This window comes from Pseudorca crassidens, chromosome 5, assembly GCF_039906515.1.
Source record: "Pseudorca crassidens isolate mPseCra1 chromosome 5, mPseCra1.hap1, whole genome shotgun sequence".
Classification (NCBI taxonomy): Eukaryota; Metazoa; Chordata; class Mammalia; order Artiodactyla; family Delphinidae; genus Pseudorca; species Pseudorca crassidens.
In genome coordinates, this window is record NC_090300.1 from 17,111,444 (window position 1) to 17,137,017 (window position 25,574).

Consider the following 25,574-nt stretch of genomic DNA (forward strand, 5'->3'; position numbering starts at 1 on the left):
TGCACAAAAGCACAAAAGTAACCATGTGTTACTCCCTGCCATTCTCTCAGCCCATGGAAGGCACAGTGCCTTGCACATAGTAGGAACTCAGTAAGTGTTTGCTAAATGAACCACTTACATGTGCACCATTAGTGGGCTGGTAGGTGAATCATGGCTCACCCATGGAATAAACTCACCTATGGGTCTCTTGCCAGCAAATTACTGTGGAAAATACTTATGAGGATTGGAAAAAGTGGTTGGGCAAATTTCAAGGCAGGAGGTAGGGAGTGGGCAAGAAAGGGATCAAGTAAGCAAAGGGATGGAGAGAGTTGTGTGTGGGCTCAAGTGGTTCCCACAGCCATGGGTGTACTGGTTTCTCAGAAAGGGGCAGGGTTAGAATCATGAACATCAGTGGGAGAGGATTCATGATGCAACCAAAGGATCCCAAACTTGGAAGTCTGAGGATTTTAGAGCGCAGGTACAACATATATTGACTATATGACCTTGGAAATGTTATTATGACATCTCTGAATCTCAGGTTCTCATCTGCAGATTGGCAGTAAAAATAATAGTACTGACTTTCATAAGTTGTGAGGAAGCTATGAAAAGAATTGTGGAAGGGCTATGCAGATACAAGTTGTTCTTATTTATTCCTTTTCTTCTTCTTATCTAGTCGTGGTAGAATTTATGCATTATTCTTAAAACGGTGTCTAGAACCAGAAGAGAGACTTCAACTTTTATCGTCCATGGCTTAACTGGATGGCAAAGATTCGACACTCTTCTTATTGTCCTGAGACCACCATGCATGGAAGGCCACATGAAGATGCTCTAGTCGGAAGTCCCAGCCTGACATGAGAGTGAAGGACCTTCAGATGATTTGAACCCCAGCCTCAAATCCTGCCAGCCCTCTAGTCTTCCCAGCTGAGGCCCTGGACCCTCTGAATCAGGGGTAAGCCAGACCCACTGTGCCCTGTCTGAGGTCACAGAGTACATGAGATTAATAAAATGGTTGTTTTAAGCTGCTAAATTTTAGGGCGATTGTTATGCAATGGTAGTAACTGGAGCTGGAAAAGCAAATCTTCAAGACGGACAGGCTTACATAGGCTATCCTACCAAAAATCCCAGTTCCTCAGAAGTTGTTCTGAAAAGGTTGGAATTCAAAGGGGGTGTTTAAAAGGTAACAAATTTTCTTGCTTCCACATACAGTTCCCAAACTGTAATCTTTTAACAAGAAGAACTAGTCTTCACACTCAAGAAGAAAACATCTAAGACTGAATTCTCAGATGGGAAGAGGTTCTTGAAATATCAAGTATTTGAAAACAGACTAGCCAAGATAGGCAGTTGAACTTTCCTGAGCTTGAATCAAGATAAAATATTTAATTAGCCTGTAAACTGACCCCAAGAACATCTGGAGTTTCCAGAAGGAAGAATTTTCTTGTCACTTCTCTTAAGACTGCCAAACAGTGCTGGCTGATGTTGGTACAGAAGCAAAGATGGAAAAGCAAGGTTATCAGCACGGCCTCTCTAATTCCCATCCACAGATTAGAGAACATGGACAAGTGAAGTGAAATTGCTCCAAGCCTATTCGTCTTCTTCAAAATGCAGGGAGTGCAGGGGAGGAAGAGGCTTGGATAATTCCCTACCAGGAGAGCCAAAACAGATCAATCAAAGTAGCTAGTCAGAGGCTTGGGGGAAACTTAGAGACCTGCCAAAATTTTTGACTGAAAGTTCTCTTATTTTAACACAGCAAATGGAACCAAGAATACTTGGGTTGGGCAGCAGACCAAAAGCTTGTTGCTGGCATTAAACAAACCTCATGAAGGTATTACCTGATAACATCTTCTGCATACGGGGTCCTAGATAATGTGCTAACCACATTAGTTTTGCACACATTATATCTTTTAAGCATAACATTTAATGTCTATTAAGCACTCACTATGCCCCAGGTACTCTGTTAAGGAATTCTTAGGTATCGTCTCATTTTATCCTTATAGTAAATCCATGGAGCAGGTTTCATTGATACCTCCATATAGCAGATGGAGAGAACGCAGGGCCAGGGAAGGTGAGGCTTCTGTGTAAGGTCATAGATGACCCAAGTGGTCCAATTCCAGAGTCTATAGAAACAGCATGCTCACTATCCTGCCAGCCAATCATTCAATCCTAACAACAACCGTTTAGAAAGGAGGTGGTGTGAGAGGCTTGGAGGGGTTAGGAGGCTTTCCAAGGTCACACCATTGATGTGTGGTGCACCTCATGACTGTCCTAACCACTCTACCTGAGCTGAATCATTTAATCTCATAATCATCCCCATATGAAAGGTACCAATATGATACCCATCTTATAGATGAGGAAACTGAGGCACAGAAAGGGCTGCGTAATTTGCCTATTAGCACAGCTAATAATGACTGGGTTAGGACTTAAATCTGGGCAGTCTGGCTCCACAGTCTGAGATCTGAACCACTCTGCCATGCACCATCATGAACCACTAGGAGGTCAGGCTGAAACCATATAAACTGGGGTTGAGGTGGATGTTTTAAGTATTACCCCCCAAACAAATTTAATTTCTATTAAAAATAAATGCAATCAGTTTTAAATGAATTCTTGCCTTTTCTAAGGAGGAAAAACATGTTCATTTTAAAGACTAGTGGCATTGTGGGTGTTACTTTACCTCCATGGGCACTGGAAACATGAAGATCTGAGTTCAAGTCCCAATACCACTTCTTACTAGTCTTGTGAGCTTTGACATGTACATTTCCTATGTGAGTGTCAGTTTTCTCACCTATAAAATGGATAATCACAGTTCCTATCTGCTAACACTGTCATGAGAATTCTATGAATATGCATGTAAAAACTCAGCACACGGCACACAGCACTCAGGGACTGGGATGCATTATTCTCAGAGACGGGCAGTGATGGAGTCAGACAGACTGGGTTCAATTTGTCACAGCTCCTTCACTTACGACTGACTTGTGTGATCCTTGAGCAAGTTGCTTAATTCTTCTGTGCCTCTTTATAAAATATCTACATAGGACAATTTTTAGGGCTGTTTTGATAATTACATATGATAACACATGTAAAGTGCTTAAGGAGTGCCTGATACACTGCATGCCTACTCTCAATATATTTAAGGTATCATTATTAATAAACCACAACTACACTTAATAAAAAAAGATAAAATTGATTGAAATTACAAAGGAAAGGTAATTTTAAGATGATTATTATCAATAGTGACTAGAAAAACATTAAAAAGTGGGACCCAGGAAAGGTGTTGAAAATATCTCCTCTGAAATGTTGCAGGTGGATTGACCTAGAGGCAGAGGGCTCTAAATCATAGATGCCTCCTCACGTTCTTTCTCTGGCCTGTATTCCATCTTCCAAACACTCAACATGGGACTCAAGACACATTACAAAAACCCATGGCAACCACTGTTGAGTCTGAGTATCCAGAGTGTGCCTTGCCAGTTCTTCAAGCTAAGGAGGCAGTGAAGCCCACATCACAGTGAAGCTCCTCTTTGTAGGAGGCCTGACAGTATCCTTCCAGCTGATAAATCATCTTCCAGGCCCCCAAGAGAATAAGCAGTGAAAACAGGATTTCAGTTCAAATTGTTTCTTTTTCTCATTTGTAGCCCCAAATTTCCTATCTTGTGTGATTCTGCTCTCAGACATTATAACATTGACAACTTGGAGATTTCAATGATAAGAAAGCTACTTAGTCACATATTACACAATCCAGTAATCTTCCCTTTCATCCAAGTGCATCATTTTTGGAGTGAGCATCATAGCACCACAGTCTCTGGTCACAGGGAAGTAAATTCCAGCAGCAGGAAGGAAACATTTTCTGGTTCTAATATTTCATTTTGTTTTCTTTTCTATTCAGTGCTCAGGGTAAGATTTCTAATATCACCAAAATCAACTTCCTTTTTTTTTTAAGAATAGAAATTATTCTCATTAGGACATGTTAAGGGGGAGGTGGAAAGCAACATCAAAGTTTTCCCAAATGGGAGTTTGATGTGAAACCACAGTGGAAACTTTGTGAACAACTGAAGAAAACTGTTGTTTTTTTATCATCCATCATGCTTGGTGTTAGCCACTCAAACACTGCCAATCAACAAAGTGTGAACAGAAAATCTTTTGAGAAAGGAGCTTGTTTGTGATATCCAGAGGGAATGCTTTAATTGACTTAATTTTTCAGCTCTTGTCTGAGTCCACAACTGAGAGGTTAGCTATGTTTCAGAGGCCCAGCCCAGGGACTGCAGGAGCGTGGTCTGAACTCAAACACCTCCAGGGGCCATTGGAGCCATCCCAGTGAGTGAAGGAGGTTGCCTAGGAGTGAACACAAGGACACCCTTGGATTCTGGGTAGGGGCAGCTGCTGACCATCACTGTACAAGAACTAAAGGCTCCATGTTGCCAGATTTCCTGGCAAAAGAAAAAATCTGGAGTTTTATGAAAAATCCCCTGATCTTTAAGTTTTGTCAACCAGTACAAAACTTGTTTAAACACATGAAGGCCAGATAAACTATATCTGGAAATTAGATAGAGGCCTTTAGCTTTAAATTCATGACCTCTGGTAAAATAGAGATAATATGGGTTTTAGAATCAACCAGATTCCAGCTTTACTATTGACTAGTTGTATGACCTGGTGATTTATTAATTCTGCCCAAGCCTCAGTTTCCTTACCTGGTTAATAAAGTCTGCATTGCAGGGTAGTTGTGAGGATTAGAAGGAAAATATGTAAAATGACAAATACATAGCCGGTATCAACAATTAGAGATGGCTACTTTATTTTGTTATCACCTAAATGTTCATATTGTCTGACTCATTTTCATAAAATTCTAGCATTTTGGAGCAATAGGAAATTGAAAATCTCAGGTATAGGTGAAACTGCTATTTTGGACTCTATCCTCCTGGCTCCATACACAAAAGGATGCTGCCTCACTATTTACCCAAGCATGTTCCAAGAAACGTGTTCCACAGAACTCCTCCATGAGCCCTCTAGCCAACAAAGAATTGCTGAAAAAAGTTCATAGCCCACTTATTTGGGAGTGGGCAAGGTCACCACCATGGACCCATATTTCTCCTGTGTACTGCCAGTAGGGATGCTGGATCAGATGGTATCCAGACACTACATCTGTGTAGATGGGGAGTGGGGAGAGAAGATGGGGAATAGTGGAGGGATGGAGGAATGATTGATTTTTAGTTTCACCCCATATATAGGTAGCCAAGGCACACTTGAAACAGTCTATCCATCACACATTGAAGGAAAGGAAAAGGTTTAAGTTAGAACGTTGTTTTGAGCCCCCTTTCTCAAGTTCACATGACCATCTACGGCTCCAGGCCTCTGGCTCTGAGATGGGCTGCATTCTACTAAACTCTGAGGTCTTTGAGGACACAAAAGATGTCTTTTACATAGTACTCAGTACGTGCTAGGGTTAATTTCAATGTCTGTACCACCTTTTTACAGGGATATTATGAGAAGTAAATGAAATAATTTAAGTAGATGGGCTTTGTGAATGTAAAGTATTATATGGATACATTATTATTATAAACAATAATAATCTTACATTAACATCCACTGATAATTAATGTGTTAGATATAACCACACTAATTATTACTAACAATTATTATTACCAACAATCCACCAAAGCATGTGATTCATCATAACATGTTTTCATCTGGAATTGATCCAAAGGTAATTCATCCTGAGAATTACTTAGAGCTTCCTATGGAGGAACTCAATAACTATGTATTAAGATTAAATGGAAAACTGGAATTAAAGGTGATTGGCAACATCCTAGTAGTGTGGGCAATCATTTGGCTTTTTCCAATGAGAACAATTACTCTGCCATCTACAAGATCTCTGCCAAGGGCCACAGTATCAGGAGTGTAGCTCTGCTTCATGGAGAGCATCCAGGTGCCCAGGGAACTGAATAAAAGGCTCCAGTTCATAAGGACTCTTGCCTTGTGAATCCCTGAGAAGTGTTAATTTATTCCACTTGCATATGAAGTTTAGTGCCTGGGAGTTAGTGAATATCAGCACTCACTAGAAGCCAGGGGGAAATATTTCCATCCTTCACTGGAAGACAAAATGTGTTTTAAATTATCAGCACACTGAACTGTACCACATACTGTCACCATTAAATGGCCAGGAGCAGGTACAGGGGGATTTTAAAAATGGGTATGAATTAAATTAGGGAAATTAAATGATAGGTCTGAAAATCTCTACTGGGAATGCATTTCCAAGCTCCAAGTTTTCCTTTCCTTCCTTTTTGACGGTTACAATCATGGTCATTAAAGATTTACCAGAAGGTTTACCATCTCATCTTTATACTCTGAGAGGAAACAAAAAGCATCCTCTCCATCTCCTCAGCCCTCAAACATACACTCCAAACCCTGCTGGTCTGCAAAGAGCAACAATCTGTTTTACATTTCAGAACAATTGATTCCCAGTATTTCAGAGACACAGATTTATCCTCATCAACTCCTTTTTTGAAGTACAGTTGATTTACAATATTAGATTAGTTTCAGGGTTATAGCAAAGGGATTGAGTATTTTGATAGGTTATACTCCATTTAAAGTTACTAAAAAATAATAACTACAACTCCCTGTGCTGTACGTATATCCTTAATGGATAAAAAGGATGTGGTGTATATATATACAAAGAAATACTACCCTACCATAAAAAAACAATGAAATTCTGCCATTTACAATAACATGGATGGACCTAGAGAGAATTATGCTTAGTGAAATAAGTCAGAGAAAGACAAATACTGTATGTTATCACTTACTGTATGTTACTCCACTTACATGTGGAGTCTAAAAAATAAAACAAAGGAATGTATATAGCAAAACAAAAACAGACTCACAGATACAGAGAACAAGCTAGTGGTTACCAGTGGGGAGATGGAAGCAGGGAGGGGAAACATCAGGGAAAGGGATTAAGAGACACAAACTACTATGTATTCTTACTGACTCTTAATATCATTAACAGCACAGAAGGTCAGATTGTAGGTCCTTTTGAGTCTAACTTTCAGCCTTACATTTTTATGATACACTTTAGGAATCAACTGTTCTCTTCCACTGCAAACAGGCTACAGCCCATTTAAAAAGCAAGCAGTGCCCCTGCATATGAGCTGGGCATCAGAAGGTAGTTATAATTATTGCAGTAGTAACCTGAGCTGTAAACTAGGGCATAACAGGGGCATAACGCTATTACAAAAAGCACAGGGGGACCTTCAACATGGCAGAAGTAAGACGTGGAGATCAACTTCCCCCTCAAAACTACATCAGAAATACATCTACATATGGAACAACTCCTACAGAACACATAGTGAATGCTGGCAGAAGACCTCAGACTTCCCAAAAGGGCTGTGCTGGAACTTCTCTGCTGGGCTCCTGGACTTCCACAAAGATTGCTTTGGCAGGGACCTTCAAGATGGTGGAGGAGTAAGATGTGGAGATCACCTTCCTTCCCACAAATACATCAAAAATACATCTAAAGGTGGAACAACTCCTACAGAACACCTACTGAACGCTACCAGAAGGCCTCAGACTTCCCAAAAGAGGCTTGGTGCTCCGGCCGGGTGTCAGGCCTGAGCCTCTGAGATGGGAGAGCTGAGTTCAGGACATTGGTCCATGAGAGACCCCCTGGCCCCACGTAATATCAAACAGCGAGAGTTCTCACAGAGATCTCCATTTCAACACTAAGACCTAGCTCCACTCAACAACCAGCAAGTACAGTGCTAGACACCCTTTGCCAACAACTACCAAGACAGGAACACAAGCCCACCCATTAGCAGAGAGGCTGCCTAAAATCATAATAAGTTCACAGACACCCCAAAACACACCACCGAACGCGATCCTGCCCAACAGAAAGACAAGATCCAGTTTCAACCACCAGAACACAGGCACCAGTCCCCTCCACCAGGAAGCCTACAAACACACTAAACCAACCTTAGCCACTCAGGGCAGACCAAAAACAATGGGAATTATGAAACTGCAGCCTGCGAAAAGGAGATTAAACAAAATGAGGAGACAGAGAAATACACAGCAGATGAAGGAGCAAGGTAAAAACACACCAGACCAAACAAATGAAGAGGAAATTCAGAGTAATCATAGTAAAGATGATCCAAAATCTTGGAAACAGAATGGAGAAAATACAAGATATGTTTAACAAGGACCTAGAAGAACTAAAGAGCAAACAAGCAATGATGAACAATACAATAAATAAAATTAAAAATTCCCTAGAAGGAGTCAATAGCAGAATAACTGAGGCAGAAGAATGGCTAAGTGACCTGGAAGACAAAATAGTAGAAATGACTACCACAGAGCAGAATAAAGAAAAAAGAATGAAAAGAATTGAGGACAGTCTCAGAGACCTCTGGGACAACATTAAACATACCAACATTCGAATTATAGGGGTCCCAGAAGAAGAAGAGAAAAAAAAAAAGGGACTGAGAAAATATTTGAAGGGATTATAGTTGAAAACTTCCCTAACATGGGAAAGGAAATAGCCACCCAAGTCCAGGAAGTACAGAGTCCCATACAGGATAAATCCAAAGAAACACGCCAACACACATGTTAAAAAACTATCAAAAATTAAATAAAAAGGAAAAATATTAAAAGCAGCAAGGGAAAAGCAACAAATAACATACAAGGGAATACCTATAAGGTTAATAGCTGATCTTTCAGCAGAAACTCTGCAAACCAGAAGGGAGTCGCAGGACATATTTAAAGTGATGAAAAGGAAAAACCTACAACCAAGATTACTCTACCCAGCAAGGATCTCATTCAGATTCGATGGAGAAATTAAAAACTTTACAGAAAAGCAAAAGTTAAGAGAATTCAGCACCAACAAACCAGCTCTACAACAAATGCTAAAGGAACTTCTCTAGGCAGGAAACTCAAGAGAAGGAAAAGACATACAATAACAAACCCAAAACAATTAAGAAAATGGTAATAGGAACATACATATCAATAACTACCTTAAATGTAAAGGGATTAAATGGTCCAACCAAAAGACATAGACTGGTTGAATGGATACTAAAACAAGACCCATATATATGCTGTGTACAAGAGACCCACTTCAGACCTAGGGACACATAGAGACTGAAAGTGAGGGGATGGAAAAAGATATTCCATGCAAATGGAAACCAAAAGAAAGCTGGAGTAGCAATTCTCATCAGACAAAATAGACTTTAAAATAAAGACCATTACAACAGACAAAGAAGGACACTACTTAATGATCAATGGATAAATCCAAGAAGAAAATATAATAATTGTAAATATTTATGCACCCAACATAGGACTACCTCAATACATAAGGCAAAAGCTAACGACCATAATAGGGGAAATCGACAGTAACACAATAATAGTAGGGGACTTTAACACCTAGCTTTCACCAATGAACAGATCATCCAAAATGAAAATAAACAAGGAAACACAAGCTTTAAATGATACATTAAACATGATGGACTTAATTGGTATTTATAGGACATTCCATCCAAAAACAACAGAATACAGATTCTTCTCAAGTGCTCATGGAACATTCTCCAGGAGAGATCATATCTTCGGTCACAAATCAAGGCTTGGTAAATTTAAGAAAATTGAAATCATATCAAGTATCTTTTCTGATCACAATGCTATCAGACTAGATATCAATTATGGGAAAAAATCTGTAAAAAATACAAACACATGGAGGCTATAAACTACACTACTTAATAGCCAACCAAGAGATCACTGAAGAAATCAAAGAGGAAACCAAAAATTACCTAGAAACAAATGATAATGAAAACACGATGACCCAAAACCTATGGGATGCAGCAAAGCAGTTCTATAAGGGAAGTTTATAGCAATGAAATCCTACCTCAAGAAACAACAAATATCTTGAATAAACAGCCTAACTTTAAACCTAAGGCAATTAGAGAAAATAGAACAAAAAAACACCCCAACGTTAGCAGAAGCAAAGAAATCATAAAGATCAGATCAGAAATAAATGAAAAAGCAATGAAGGAAATGATAACACAGATCAATAAAACTAAAACCTGGTTCTTTGAGAAGATAAGCAAAATGGATAAAACATTAGCCCAATCCATCAAGAAAAAAAGGGAGAAGACTCAAACCAAAAGAATTAGAAACGAAAAAGGAGAAGTAACAACTGACACTGCAGAAATACAAAGGACTATGAGAGATTACTACAAGCAACTATATGTCAATAAAATGGACAACCTGGAAGAAATGGACAAATTCTTAGAAAAGCACAACCTTCCAAGACTGTACCAGGGAGAAATAAAAAATATAAACAGACAAATTACAAGCAATGAAATTGAAACTGTGATTAAAAACCTTCCAATGAACAAAAGTCCAGGACCAGACAGCTTCACAGGCGAATTCTATCAAACATTTAGAGAAGAGCTAACACCTACCTTTCCCACTCTTCCAAAATATGGCAGAGGGAGGAACATACCCAAACTCATTCTATGAGGCCACCATCACCCTGATACCAAAACCAGACCAAAATGCCACAAGAAAAGCAAACTACAGGCCAATATCACTGATGAACATGGATGCAAAAATCCTCAACTAAATACTAGCAAACAGAATCCAACAGCACATTAAAGGGATCATACACCAGTATCAAGTGGGGCTTACCCCAGGAATGCAAGGATTCTTCAATATATGCAAATCAATCAATGTACTACACCATATTAACAACCTGAAGGATAAAAACCATATGATTACCTCAAAAGATGCAGAAAAAGATTTGACAAAATTCAACACCCATTTATGATAAAAACCCTCCAGAAAGTAGACACAGAGGGAACTTACCCCACATAATAAAGGTCAGATATGACAAACCCACAGCCAGCATCATTCTCGATGGTGAAAAACTGAAACCATTTCCACTAAGATCAGGAACAAGACAAGCTTACCCACTCTCACCACTATTATTCAACATAGTTTTGGAAGTTTTAGCCACAGTAATCAGAGAAGGAAAAGAAATAAAAGGAATCTAAATTGGAAAAGAAGATGTAAAACTGCATCACTGCTTGCAGATGACATGATACAATGCATAGAGAATCCTAAAGATGCTACCAGAAAACTACTAGAGTTAACCAATGAATTTGGTAAAGTAGCAGGATACAAAATTAATGCACAGAAATCTCTTGCATTCCTATACACTAATGATGAAAAATCTAAAGGAGAAATTAAGGGAACACTCCCATTTACCACTGCAACAAAAAGAATAAAATACCTACGAATAAACCTACCTAAGGAGACAAAAGACCTGTATGCAGAAAAGTATAAGACATTGATGAAAGAAATTAAAGAAGATACAAACAGATGGAGATATATACCATGTTCATACGTTAGAAGAATCAACAATGTGCAAATGACTATACTATCCAGAGCAATCTACAGATTCAATGCAATCCCTATCAAACTACCAATAGCATTTTCTACAGACCTAGAACAAAAATGTTCACAATTTGTATGGAAACACAAAAGACCCCAAATAGCCAAAGCAATCTTAAGAAAGAAAAACAGAGCTGGAGGAATCAGGCTCCCTGACTTCAGAGTATACTACAAAGCCACAGTAATGAAGACAGTATGGTAATGGCACAAAAACAGATCAATGCAAGAGGATAGAAAGCCCAGAAATAAACCCATGCACATATGGTCACCTTATCTTTGATGAAGGAGGGAAAAATATACAATGGAGAAAATGACAGCCTCTTCAATAAGTGGTGCTGGGAAAACTGACAGCTACATGTAAAAGAATGAAATTAGAACACTCCCTAACACCATACACAAAAATAAACTCAAAATGGATTAAAGACCTAAATGTAAGGCCACACACTATAAAACTCATAGAGGAAAACACAGGCAGAACATTCTAGGACATAAATCACAGCAAGATCCTTTTTGACCCACCTCCTAGAGGAATGGAAATAAAAACAAAAATAAACAAATGGGACCTAATGAAACTTAAAAGCTTTTGCAAAGCAAAAGAAACTATAAACAAGACGAAAAGACAACCCTCAGAATAGGAGAAAATATTTGCAAATGAAGCAACTGACAGAGGATTAATCTCCAAAATATACAAGCAGCTCATGAAGCTCAATATCAAAAAAACAAACAACCCAATCCAAAAATGGGCAGAAGACCTAAATAGACATTGCTCCAAAGAAGATATACAGATTGCCAACAAACACATGAAAGGATGCTTGGTATCACTAATCATTAGAGAAATGCAAATCAAAACTACAATGAGGTATCACTTCACACCAGTCAGATTGGCCATCATGAAAAAATCTACAAACAATAAATGCTGGAGACGGTGTGGAGAAAAGGGAACCCTCTTGCACTGTTGGTGGGAATGTAAATTGATACAGCGCCTATGGAGAACAGTATGGAGGTTCTTTAGAAAACTAAAAATAGAACTACATATGACCCAGTAATCCCACTACTGGGCATATACCCTGAGAAAACCATAATTCAAAAAGTGTCATGTACCACAATGTTCATTGCAGCTCTATTTACAATAGCCAGGACATGGAAGCAACCTAAGTGTCCATCAACAGATGAATGGATAAAGGAGAGGTGGCTTATATATACAATGGAATATTACTCAGCCGTAAAAGAAAATGAAATTGAGTTATTTGCAGTGAGGTGGATGGACCTAGAGACTGTCATACAGAGTGAAGATAATCAGAAAGAGTAAAACAAATACCGTATGCTAACACATGTATATGGAATCTAAAAAAAAAAAAAAAAAAAACTTTCTGAAGAACCTAGGGCCAGGACAGGAATAAAGACTCCGACGTAGAGAATGGACTTGAGGACATGGGGTGGAGGAAGGGTAAGCTGGGACGAAGTGAGAGAGTAGCATTGACATATATACACTACCAAATGTATAGCTAGCTAGTGGGAAGCAGCTGCATAGCACAGGGAGATTAGCTCAATGCTTTGTGACCACTTACAGGGGTGGGATAGGGAAGGTGGGAGGGAGACGCAAGAGGGAGGGGATATGGGGACACAGGTATACATATAGCTGATTCACTTTGTTATACAGCAGAAGGTAACACACCATTGTAAAGCTATTATATGCCAATAAAGATGTTAAAAAAAAGACGAAACAGATAAAAACAAACAAACAAAAAAACAAACAACAAGAACAAAAACAAAATGCACAGACCAGAAATCACAAGTAATAACAAAGAAATATCAATCTCTAGGTATGTCTTCCCCAAAAGAGGTTCAGCTATAAAAGCCTATGGTAGTAATGTGTTAACAAACTCCCTTTCCTCTTTTCCCCACCCAGCCAAATTCTGTACCACCCATGGAGACTCCTAAATCACACCAGCTACTTATTTACCCTCTAATTAATTAAAATTCAATAATTAAACTTTTCCATTCCTTAGTTATACAGTCCACCTTTCAACTGCTCAGTGGCCACCTCTGGTTGTCGACTACCTACTGGCCAGCACAGGCAGAGAACATGCCCATCACTGTAGGGAGTTCTAGTGGACAGTGCTGATCTCCAGAGAGGCTCTTTTGCCAAACTTCAAAACTCTGAAAAAGAAGCTCACCTTGTTTTTCTCTCTCTCATCCTTACACCCCCAACAATCTCTTTATTATGCAAATCAGTTTAGCCTCTCAGGTTTTTCTTTTTTCTTCACTTAGTCATTTACCAGATTTCACATAACAAAGACACTCAGGAACTGACACAGCTGGCATGAATCCTCTTCTGCATTGCTTTCTCTGAATTCTGTAATTCTGCACATAGAAATCTCTCTGTAATTCCAGACATGTTCTAAGGGACAGATACAGGAAAATGTGCATCAGTTATGTCCCAGGGCAATGGCCATGTTTGCCAGCTTTCACTAAACATAGAAGATAGTAGGTGTGTGGTTTAAATAGACTGTCAGGTGCTTCTCACTTTGAGCACAGGACCACGCACTGAACTTGCACCAAAAAGTAGGTGTTAGCACTAAATAAATATGCACTACTTCACGACTGAGTACATGATTCTCCCAGTTACTGTGAGTTGTCAGAAGGTCTATGTGCTTGTCAGTTACCTCTGTGCTTTCAAGTGTGTTCTGGACTCTTCCCTGGAACCTTGCCAACTGGCTTCCACCAGGGGTGTGGTCACTGGAAGGCATGGATGGGAGACCTGAGATGACAACCCCTTCCTCATCTCCCTTTCAGGCAACGTTTCCAGCATTACCTGCATCTCCTCTACCTTGCTGGCTACCATTAGATAGGCCCTCCTTCCACAGATCCAGCTTCTGCTCGATGGTCCAGCTGGTACTAACACCTTCTTTTGTCCCTCTCTCCCAGTGGTGTGCTGGTAAATGCTTAGCAACCGGTTCTCTTGGTGGGGAGAAAGTTCTGATTTGAAATGTTTGCCAATGTCTGCGGTGTAAATACTTATACCCAGGCTAGCAAAATTCCTGAAGATTTAACAATTGACTCTCTCAGGCCTCTACAAGCTAGCTTCAGTATATCACTGCTCTACCCTAAGTCAAGTAGCAGCTTCCCGTTGTTAATCTCTGGGTTTCCTCACAGTTCCTACTTAGTTTCTCAAGATTCCCAACTCCTTTGTTATTAGTTATTGAATAAAATCTTTTCTATTAGCTACCTGGTGTGGGCTCTGTTTTCCAAACTATATCCTAAATGTATAGTCTTAAGGTTAAAATTTATTAGAGAAGTGCTTCTCAAAATTCCACAGTATAAATCAGTCATATCACTAAGGATGCTGGAAGTTCAGCTGACACTACTTTTAAAGAGTAAGACTTTCTAGATGAAGGAAGCAGTGAATCAGTTTACAATGTGGCACAATCTTCTTATCTCATTGTGCACTGGTAACAAAATGTTTGCAGGCTGGTAGCTGTGGGCAAACACACTTTAAGTAACTCTGTAGAAAAGCACTTTGGAAAAGCAATTTGGCAAATGTATCAAAAGCCCCCGAAGTGTCCTATCCTTTGTTCCACTAGTTCCACTTTGACAGACTATCTCCTAGGAACTCATCCAAAAAGAAGGGAAAAGCCTTATGCTCAAAGATGTTTACTGCAGCATTATTTAAAATAGGGTAGTTTTTTTTGTGTGTGTTTTTTTTGCGGTACACGGGCCTCTCACTGTTGTGGCCTCTCCTGTTGCGGAGCACGGGCTCCGGACACGTAGGCTTAGTGTCCATGGCTCACGGGCCCAGCCGCTCCATGGCATGTGAGATCTTTCTGGACCGGGACACGAACCCGTGTCCCCTGCATCAGCAGGCAGACTCTCAACCACTGCACCACCAGGGAAGCCCAAAATAGGGTAGTTTTGAAAGCAACTTCAAAGTGAAAAAAATAGGAAAATGATCAAATAAATCTGCTTGATGGGATATTATGCAGTCTTAAAAATTATAATTATGAATATTATAACAATATGGAAAAAACATATACTACTAAGTAATAAAATCAGGAAAGAAAATTTTATGTGCATGATAAGTATCATGTAAGAATATGAATGCCAGAAGGAAAAGACTGAAAAGAAATATATACAAATAATAAATAAATTATGTAAGGGGGGGGTCTCAGGAGATGAAGTCTTTTCCTCTAATTATCCAAGACGGTCCAATTACCCTAATGTAGATATTCCATTTAGTTTTGTTAAACAAAAAATAAAAGACAGTAAAGCCCACCAACAAAGTCATGGAGAATATTTAGAAGGGAAAAAAAAGACATTACACATTAAGATGTCTGTGAATGCTGTTTTATATTTATAATATAAGACCTGGATGAGCTGGAAGTTAAATGAAGATCTCCTATCTGCCATCTGTCACTCATCCCCTCATACATGTTATGTTGCCTTCTCACCTGAATTTCATCTGCTTACCAACTTCTATCAAACCACCCTTTCAGAGAAGTGGCTTTTATCACATATGTACAGGTAAGTAAACATGCTACCTGTGAGGTCTTCTGAGCCTTCTTCCTGCTGTGGAGTGAAGACGTTGGCCCCTAGAGGAGCACCTGTCAGCTCCTTGCAAACAGATGGAAGAAGGACTCAAGTCTATCCTCAGGGATCCAAACAAGGTATTTGTCTACATTTGATCTACTCAGTATGGATTCAAACCCCTCACCCAAATTCCACTGGGCATCTGGTTCCCTTAGAGACAATAACAACTGCTTCCTTGGCTGCACCCCCTGTCCCTCCCTCTCCTGCCTTCCACCTGAGACCAGATATTTAAAAATATTGCTAACTTAGACCACGCACCAAGAACAAAAATTAAAAACAACAACAACACAACAACAAAACAACCCAAAACTTAAAAACAGTCCTCATCCAATTTGCTTCAACTTTTAAATAAACAAACAGAACCCAACTTCAGAATTCAACATGCAATATTGCCACACAAACCACCAAAGACCACACCAATGGCCACCATAAGTATAAAATAGCAATAAAGAGCTCAGGCCCTGGAGCTTGACTAGGAAATATTAGATTTTCCACTTACCTAATCTTTGTTTCCTCACCTGTCTGTTTCCCCATAGGATTGTTTTATGGACAAAATTAGCTATTTTACATAAAGCACTTAGAACAATAAAGTTTAGCTAACATTAAGTTTTCACTCCAAAAAATAAATGTGCGACGTGGCCCCTGTAAGGCAGTCCCTGTTGCCCATCCCCAGGGCCTACTATGTCTAAAATGAGCACACAAATTAAGGGTAAATGTCAAAATATCCACAGTATTAAAACATCACGATATGGATGTTGATGTCCATCGACAGATGAATAGATAAAGAAGATGTGGTACATATATACAATGGAATATTACTCAGCCATTAAAAATAATTAATTAATGCCATTTGCAGCAATATGGATGGACCTGGAGATTATTATACTAAGTGAAGTAAGTCAGACAGAGAAAGAGAAATATCACGTGATATCACTCATATGTGGAATCAAAAAAAATTATATAAGTGAACTTATTTACAAACAGAAACAGACTCACAGACTTAGAGAATAAACATGATTAGCACGGAAAAGGGTATGGGGGCAGGATAGACTGGTAGTTTGAGATTGATATGTACACACTGCTATATTTAAAACAGATAACCAACAAGGACCTACTGTATAGCACAGGGACCTCTGCTCAATATTCTGTAATAACATAAGTGGGAAAAGAATTTGGAAAAGAATAGATACATGTATATGTATAACTGAATCACTTTGCTGTGCATCTGAAACTATCACAACATTGTTAATCAATTATACTCCAATATAAAAATTTTTTAAATAAATAAAAATCATGATATAAACAGAAATGTGATCATATTCATTTCTAGAATTTTCCATCTCACCAAAATAAACGACCTGAAGACAGGAAATGCCAAAATATTTTCAAATCACTCCTCCCGCCATGCTTCTGTCCATTTCACTGGACATGCCTACCTCGAACCACTGCCCGTGGGACTGCATCTTGAGGATGACACAGGGGTCTGGTTTGGAAAGGGCATCTCTGTCGGAAATGCCTTTGCATGCCACACGCAGCTCAACTTTGGTCAGGCAGGGGCTGTTAAAGATTCCCAGCGTATTGGCAGCTGACTCATAAATGTTGCTCATCTTCTTCATTCTGTTTTAGGCAAGAAAAAGAGGAAAAAATAGATGCCAATCACCACAGTATTTTTCAAAGGAAAAAGCTTCCCAGTCACCCTTCAGGAAAATGTTCAACACACACTATCGAGTACTGAATATATTAATTATCTGGCTTTCCACAGCAGGGTCAGGGTTCCAGGGAAACAAACAAACAAACAAAACCAAAAGAAAAACAACCAAAATACCCAATAGGTGCTAATGCACTTGGCTAAGAACACTATTTTCTTATATGATTTGCATACATTTGCATAGTAAAATTTTTAGTCTATGAAATAATATTAACGAATTAGTGCAACAGACTGCAAACTGTAATCCAGTTCTATATTAAGTGCATGGCTTGTGTGAAATTTTACAGAGTTGTTGGTTAATCAGTTTAGTCACATTCCAAGTTGTTCAGATTCCTCCCAAATCCAGCTCTTCTTTTCCTTCTGTGTGATGGCACAGAGAAGGACATTGTCTGACCTGAAGAAACAGTCCAAATTTCCCTTCCCCAAACCCTGGCTCCATTTCTCAAGATGCCTTCAGCAAACCAAGTCCAAGAGAGACCCAGCATCTGATCTCCTGCCTCAAGTGCATTAGTCCATTCTCTCCTTTCCCTTCCCTGCTCCTGCTACCACGTCAGAAATGTGACTGTGACCATTTGAAGGAGAGCACAAAGCCTAAACCATGGAAACAGCAGCCACAAGTAAGTACTGCTGGCCTCCTTCCTGTCCTCACATGGTCACCTTTCAATGACACTTTGCATCACCAAGGCCCAGGGCTACAAGGAACCCCCAGAACCCTCCAACACTCTCCTTCTCAGAGGAGGGCTGGGCCTGTAAGGACATCGACAGAGCCTCTCAGGGGTAAAATCAATATCCTTCTCATGAAATTCTGTTTCCCTGTAGATTCCCTATGAGAAACGGCATTGGTGTCCCACAGTGGAATTTCTTCATCTATAAAATGAGGATAATCCATCCTTCTCCCTTCCCTTCTTCCACAAATATTCAGTGAGTCCCCTTGGTATCTGGCACCATGCTAGGTTTGCATACACCATAACCTCTTAAACACACACACACACACACACACACACACACACACACACACACCAGCTGGTCTCTCCAAACTTAGCAGCTAGCTCCATGCCAAAGGCAACCTTTTCCAACCTGACAATGCCCCTCCCTCATGGCAGATGTCACTGGAATTTTCTCTCCCAATGCTCCATCACAAGGCTTTCTGCCCTCCCTCCTTTCCACATTCCAACTCTCTAGTTCCCTATTTATCTAGTTATTATGAACACATGTTTTTCCCTATATATGCTGAAGGGAAGTTGCACTGAATACCAGAAATTTATCTCCTAGAACAGAAGTGGACAAACTATGGCCTGTGTGCCCAATCTGGCTTGCCACCTGCTTTGATACATAAAGTTTTGTTGGAACACAGCCCTGGTCGTGCATTTACATATTGTGTGTGGTTGCCTTAATAGATTGCAGCCCAGAGTATTTGCAACAGAGGCTGCATGGCCTGCAAAGCCTGAAATACCTACTCTCTGGCCTCTTCAGAAAATGTTTCCCAGTCTCTGCTCTAAAATATCAGGTAAGGGGAGTTTGCAGTTGGAAGGAGTTGGGATTCTCTTTCAATATGTGCTGTGGGATTAGTCTGAGGGTGAGAGTTGCTCTATCCTCTATCATACTGAATATTAATAGAGATTTTGGGACATTTGTTTTTTTACATACAAGAAAATCCAAGCTGAGAGGGGATTGGAACCTTGCCCGTGTCACACAGTTATTCTAATGGAAGAGCTAATACTGAAATGCCAGTTTTCTATCTTTTAGCCCATGCTATTTTTTACCATATGTAAAACGTTGGCTGGAGAATTGTTTGAATCTACAAAGTAACAGCGGATATAACAATATCCTTGATTTATTTCAACCTCCATGCAGAATCATTCTTTCTATTTTTAAACAAATTTTATTCATATACAGAAAATGCACAAATCATAAGTGTACAGTTTAATAAATGATGGTTCCTCTATTTTTACATATTGTGAGCAGACCAATCATTAGAGCAAAATAGAAGGCAGAGCATATGTGAACTTCAGTTTATAAAAAAGTGCACAGAGAAGGAATAGACTAGTAGGAGGATGGTTTTGTATCAGGCAGTGTTGGAAAAAATGTTGTGAACTCTCTATCAACTTTTTGATAAGAACAGCTTATCCTTCCTGAGTTCTGCTTTCCCAAAGCATTAGTTGGCTCCTTGGATCCACACTGCTCTTCTGAGTTCTGAGTGGCCTTTCCTATCTCTGGGAGGCATTGCTACCCCTTCTAACTGGCCCTATCCTTACAGGCTCATGGTCATGTCCATCCCCTTTCTCTCTCTCTCTTTTTCTTAAGGACTATCTTCTATTTTAGGTTCATAGCAAATTTCAGAGGAATGTTCAGAGATATCCCATATGCCACCTTCCTCCTCCATTACCTTCGTTACAATCAGTGAACCTCCACTGACTCATCATAATCACCCAAAGTCCATAGTTCACATCAGGGTCCACTCTTGGGGTTGCACATTCCATGAGTTTGGACAAATGTATAATAACGTGTACCCCCCATTACAGTACCATACAGAGTAGTTTCACCATCCTAACAATCCTCTATGCTCCACTTATTCATCTCTCCCTAACTCCTGGCAACCACTGATCTTTTTACTGTCTGCATAGCCTTTTCCAGAATGTCACAGAGATGGGAAGCTTTTCAGGCTGGCTCCTTTCATCCAGGACCCACTGACTCCTTTCTGTATAACACAAGCTTGCCTATAGAATGGAACACCTGCTCTAATGCCAAGTATTAATTGTGGTATGTAATGGAAAAAAGACTGTCAAGGAGACATACAGTTCCTTCCAGGGTCAAATCCTGGCTCCTTCACTCACTATGTAACCTTGAACAGGGTTCTTAACCTCTCTTGTAGTAATACCTACCTTGAAGAGTTGCTATGAAGGGCAGATGAAATAATACATGTAAAGTGCTTAGCACAATGCCAGGTATACAGTAGATGCTTCAAAAGTAGAGCTATTATTATTGTAATCTGACTGCTCTCAAGATTAAATCACTCATTCTCCCACTGCCAACTGGAACTCTCTTCGATTTTCTTGCTATTACTCCAGGATTAAGATCCTACTTGACCCCTTAAATACATTCTCTTTGCAGCCCACACAGTCTGGGCATAACACTCTCCACCTAAGAGCACAAAACCACCTCTCAAATCAGTAGTTTGTCTGAGGATTCATACACATTAGCTGATCAGAAGGCAGATAGTAAAATATAAGTGACAATCTGATCACATAGGCCAAAAGCTGTCTAAAATAATTTAAAACTATTAGGAAAGCTTCTCAAAATATGGATTTATGCCATAACCATGAATGATATATCCTAAACTGTAAGTGTACTTAGTACTCTGAGATATTAGCTGGTAGTAAATTTAAATCGTTTATAAATGAATAAACAAATGAAATTGGGGCACATGTTCAGAGACTTTTTTAAAACCAGTGGGATATATGATCTAAAATTTTTTATGAACCATTCTTTTAGGCAAACACTTGGAGGATTTAGAGCTGGGAAAATAGCCATGATGAAATAATCATTTGATAAAAATTAATCAATGGTTGGACTAGAGGAGAGAAGAAAGTTTATGATTGTCAAAGGGTGGTCATTATTTATTCCTCCTTTTTTCATCGATTTCACCACCACCCCTTCTTCTTCTGCTCAAGGACCTAAGAGGCTGACCTCCACTGAATGACAGCTCACTGTTGGCTAGCCTCCTGTGCTATGGTCTGAATGTCTGTGTCCCCCCACAAAATTCATATGCTGAAATCCTAACCCCTGAAGGTGGTGAGATTAGGAGGTGGAGACTTAGAGAAGCGAATAGGTCTGAGGGTGGAACCCTCATGAATGGCATTAGTGCTCTTACAAGAGAGACCACAGAGCTCCCCGGGCTCTTCTGCCATGTGAGAACACAGTGAGAAGAGAGCCCTCACCCAACCACGCTGTAACTCTGATTGGGATGTCCAGCCTCCAGAACTGTGAGCCAAACCCCTATATGACCCAGGTCCTGAAAGGCAACTCCATCTCCAAGGTTCTCACTTCACTTTGGGAGTACTGTTTCTTCCTTTGGCTCCTTCAGGCTTACACTCATTCTAGGGTTGGGCCGGCATAAGTCCTTAGGTTTGGTCCCTGCCACCCACTGGCTGAGAACAATCAGTCAAGTCTCCAGAAAAAGCGCAGCTGTGAAACATTCACAGCCAACACTCATATCCACTGGGCACTGGGAGATGGTTACACTAACTTGATAAAAGGGAATTGGGCAGAGCATCAACAGGGTCTATTTCACCACAGTGGTTAGTCTCCTTTAGATCAGGGACTACTTCTTATACTTTACCCCAATAGTGTTCGCCTTGATAATATTTGTAGACTGGTGATGAAACCACTACACATCCTGACTTTTGGGGGGACAGGATATAGGCTATGTCCATGCACAAATGAAAGCCACACCTAGATGGACATATTGGAGATCATGAGTTCCTCTGGCTGTCCAGAGGTAGCAGCAGTCCTGACCTTGATTTTGGAGATGGTATATAGGCCAGTGAATTCAGACTGTTTGGCCTTGGCCCAGCTGAAGCTCACTGCTGAAAGGTGATCACAAACTACGGTTCTGTCAACCAGTGATCAGCTACATCCGGCTCCAGATAAGTGGAGTAAACAAGTAATTTCACACTCTGTTAAAAGACAGGATTAATGTGGCCAGATTATCAATACATTTTCCATGGCCTATTTAAATCCTTTTGTTGCCTTTCATACAATAGCCTGGTTTTACAGAGACTAATGTCTGCTGAGAATTATTTTGATGAAAGCTGACTTTTGGCCAATTTTAGAAGCAAATTATAATTGTCCTTTCACTTGGATAATTTAAGTTATAAAAAAACACTCCTTTAGCATATCAACACTCTCTAACAGGACAAATTGATCCTGAAACTTAATTAGTTTCTGAATGAGCTGAAAACAACGCCAAGACAATAGAGAGCTCAAGAGGAAAGAGAATCAGCTCGGGTTCACAGGGGATCAGCTTGCCTTAAAGCTATGTTAAGAATAAGTGCATACAGGGAGATCAGCTCGGTACCTTGTGACCACCTAGGAGGGTGGGAGAGGGAGGGGATGTGGGAATATGTGTGTGCATAAGGCTGATTCGCTTTGTTGTGCAGCGGAAGCTGGCATGGCAGTGTGAAGCAATTGTACTTCAATAAAGATGTAAAAAAAGAATAACTGCACAATCTCTGTTCTGCTTGCTCCGGCATTATTTGGCCTTTTTAAACGTCACTGCACATCCAGGAAGGCTGCTATGTTGGATGTCTCTATCACACATTTCCATATCAATGCAAGAAATATGACAGGGCGTCTGCTATGTGCCTGGTGCTGCAGTGGATCCAGAGGCCCCAAGCATCATTCACTCAGCTGAGGAGAAACCAGGTATTGTTCCCTCAACTTCTGAATTTATTTCCTATTCAACGTTTCCTGATCTACTGTTAGATCAAAAGTAAATTTATTCTTAGGCGGCAAGCATGGTGCTGGACACTAATGAGACAGCCCATCTCCTACATGTTCACATCCTGGAGCAGCTTCTCAGGCTGTGCACGATCATGGATCACGCGGGGAGCTTGTTAAGACATAGTTCCTGTTACAAGAGCCTGGAGTGGAGCCTGAGACTCTGCTCCCAGGTGTCACTGATCCTGCTGCCTATGGACCACACTTTGAGAGGCAAGGTTGTTGAGTACAAACCAAGCATTTATAAAACAAGGCAAACTGCCCTAGAAGTTGTTCATCTGAAGACCAGATGCTCACATATGGGATGTAGATGGTATAGAAGACAAGAGTATGGATCCAGCATCAGAATATTTGATGCTAACCCAAACTCTGCTACTCCCTGTGTATGAGTTTGGGCAAGTTACTTGACTCCTCTGTGCCTCAGTTTTATCACATGTGAAATGGGAATAATAATAGCTCCTGACTTGTAGAGTTTTCCTGAGAATTAAATGAATTAAGCCTCATAATGTCTTCAGAAGAATAATGAAAACGATTATTTTCCTTTTTAAAAAGGATACCACTGAGTTCATGTAACATTTATCAAGCTCATATATCTGCCAAGCACTCAATATGAAGTCATGAGATCCCAGGAGAATCGTTTCACAGGAAGGAAACTGCAGCTTAGAGAAGTAAAACAACTATTCAGCCAAGTGTGATGAATAAGGATTTGAACCTAGAACTCCAGGTCCAGAATTTAGGCTCTTAACCACTCTGCTCCACTCTCCTCCCTGTGGGATAGCTACTTAAGAAGACTCTCAATAGAAAAAGGAACCCTTCTACATTGTTGGTGGGAATGTAAATTGGTGCAGCCACTATGGAGAACAGTATGGAGGTCCAATGTTCATAGCAGCACTATTCACAGTAGCCAAGATGTGGAAATCCATCAGTAGATGAATGGATAAAGAAGATGTGATGTGTGTGTGTGTGTGTGTGTGTGTGTGTGTGTTCACACACACACAATGGAATACTACTCAGCCATAAAAAAGAATGAAATAATGCCATTTGTAGCAAAATGGATGGACCTAGAGATTATCATACTAAGTGAAGTAAGTCAGAATGTGAAAGACAAATACCATATGATATCACTTATATGTAGAATCTAAAGTATAACACAAATGAACTTACCTACAAAAGAGAAACAGACTCACAGACACAGAGAACCGACTTGTGGTTGCCAAGGGGGAGGGGGTGGGGGAGGGATGGATTGAGAGTTTGGGATTAGCAGATGCAAACTCTTATATATAGGATGGTTAGACAACAAGGTCCTACTATATATAGCACAAGGAACTGTATTAAATATCCTGTGATAAACCATTATGGAAAAGGATATAAAAAAGTATACATGTATAACTGAATCATTCTGCTGTATAGTAGAAATTAAGACAACATTGTAAATCAACTATACTTCAATTTTAAAACTTTTTTTTAAAAAGAAGACTCTCAATAAAAGGGGCAACTGGGGACTTACACCACACAACACTTGCCCAAATGTTCCTGACTTCCCTGGTTCCCCTGAGTGTCACACTGTACTGCCCCTCCCTCTTTCTGTCTATCCCCCCAAAATTCCAGCACCCTTCTCTCTCAGTCCTTGAAACTTTTAGATTCCTTATTATTTTTTCCTTCATAGAGAACCCTTTATTTTATAAATTAACCTGCTCTCTGGTTCCCTTCCTCTCACAGCTTTAATCATGATGCATCCTGCTCAGGCCCCCTCGGCTCCCGGTTTGGCAGCACAAACACTGAATCTTCCCACAAGGGCCAAAAAGGGAGAAAAGCCTATAATGCTCTATAAATCTCTTTTAAAAATAGCTTGTTTTCTGAGCCACTAATACTAACGACACCAATAACAAACTACACAGACAGTGTTTCACTGAATTCTTGAGACAGTCTCTTGAGATAGGTATTGCCAGCCCCACTTCATAGATGTACAAGTAAGACTCATGGTGGTTAAATCACAGCTGCCAAGTGACAGTCAGGAATCAAGCCTGGGTCTAATGGACTCCACAATCTGTGTTTTTGACCATTTCTTATAAAATGATTTACACTCAATTAGATTAAAAATTATTTTGCTTCTAGATCATGCAAAGGCAAACTTAAAACCCGTTCCAATCTTAATAAAATCTCTAAGGTGTACTATGTACATTAATGAGATTGTGCTCTAGCAGCCTTTAAAAATTCACTTTTCTTTTTTCCCCTTACTCTCAAAGCAGCCCAAGTCACTTTTGGAACTCTTTGTAACGGCAGCCTCACCAACAAGTTGAGGGGTCTGGGAACTCAGTGCCCCTACCCGGATGATTTCATCAGAGAGCATTGATGAGTTATCATTGGTGGGGCTACACCACCAGAA

At 40.0% G+C, this 25,574-nt stretch overlaps 1 protein-coding gene across 2 annotated transcripts in view; it reads right to left on the bottom strand.

The window, feature by feature from the left end:
• CPNE4 (copine 4) overlaps positions 1-25,574 on the bottom strand; it is a 581,373-nt gene that overhangs the window by 405,176 nt on the left and 150,623 nt on the right. For both annotated transcript variants that reach the window (XM_067737446.1, XM_067737447.1), the window contains exon 2: positions 17,418-17,598. In XM_067737446.1, the coding sequence (XP_067593547.1) occupies positions 17,418-17,598 (181 nt within the window). The remainder of the gene's footprint in view (positions 1-17,417; positions 17,599-25,574) is intronic.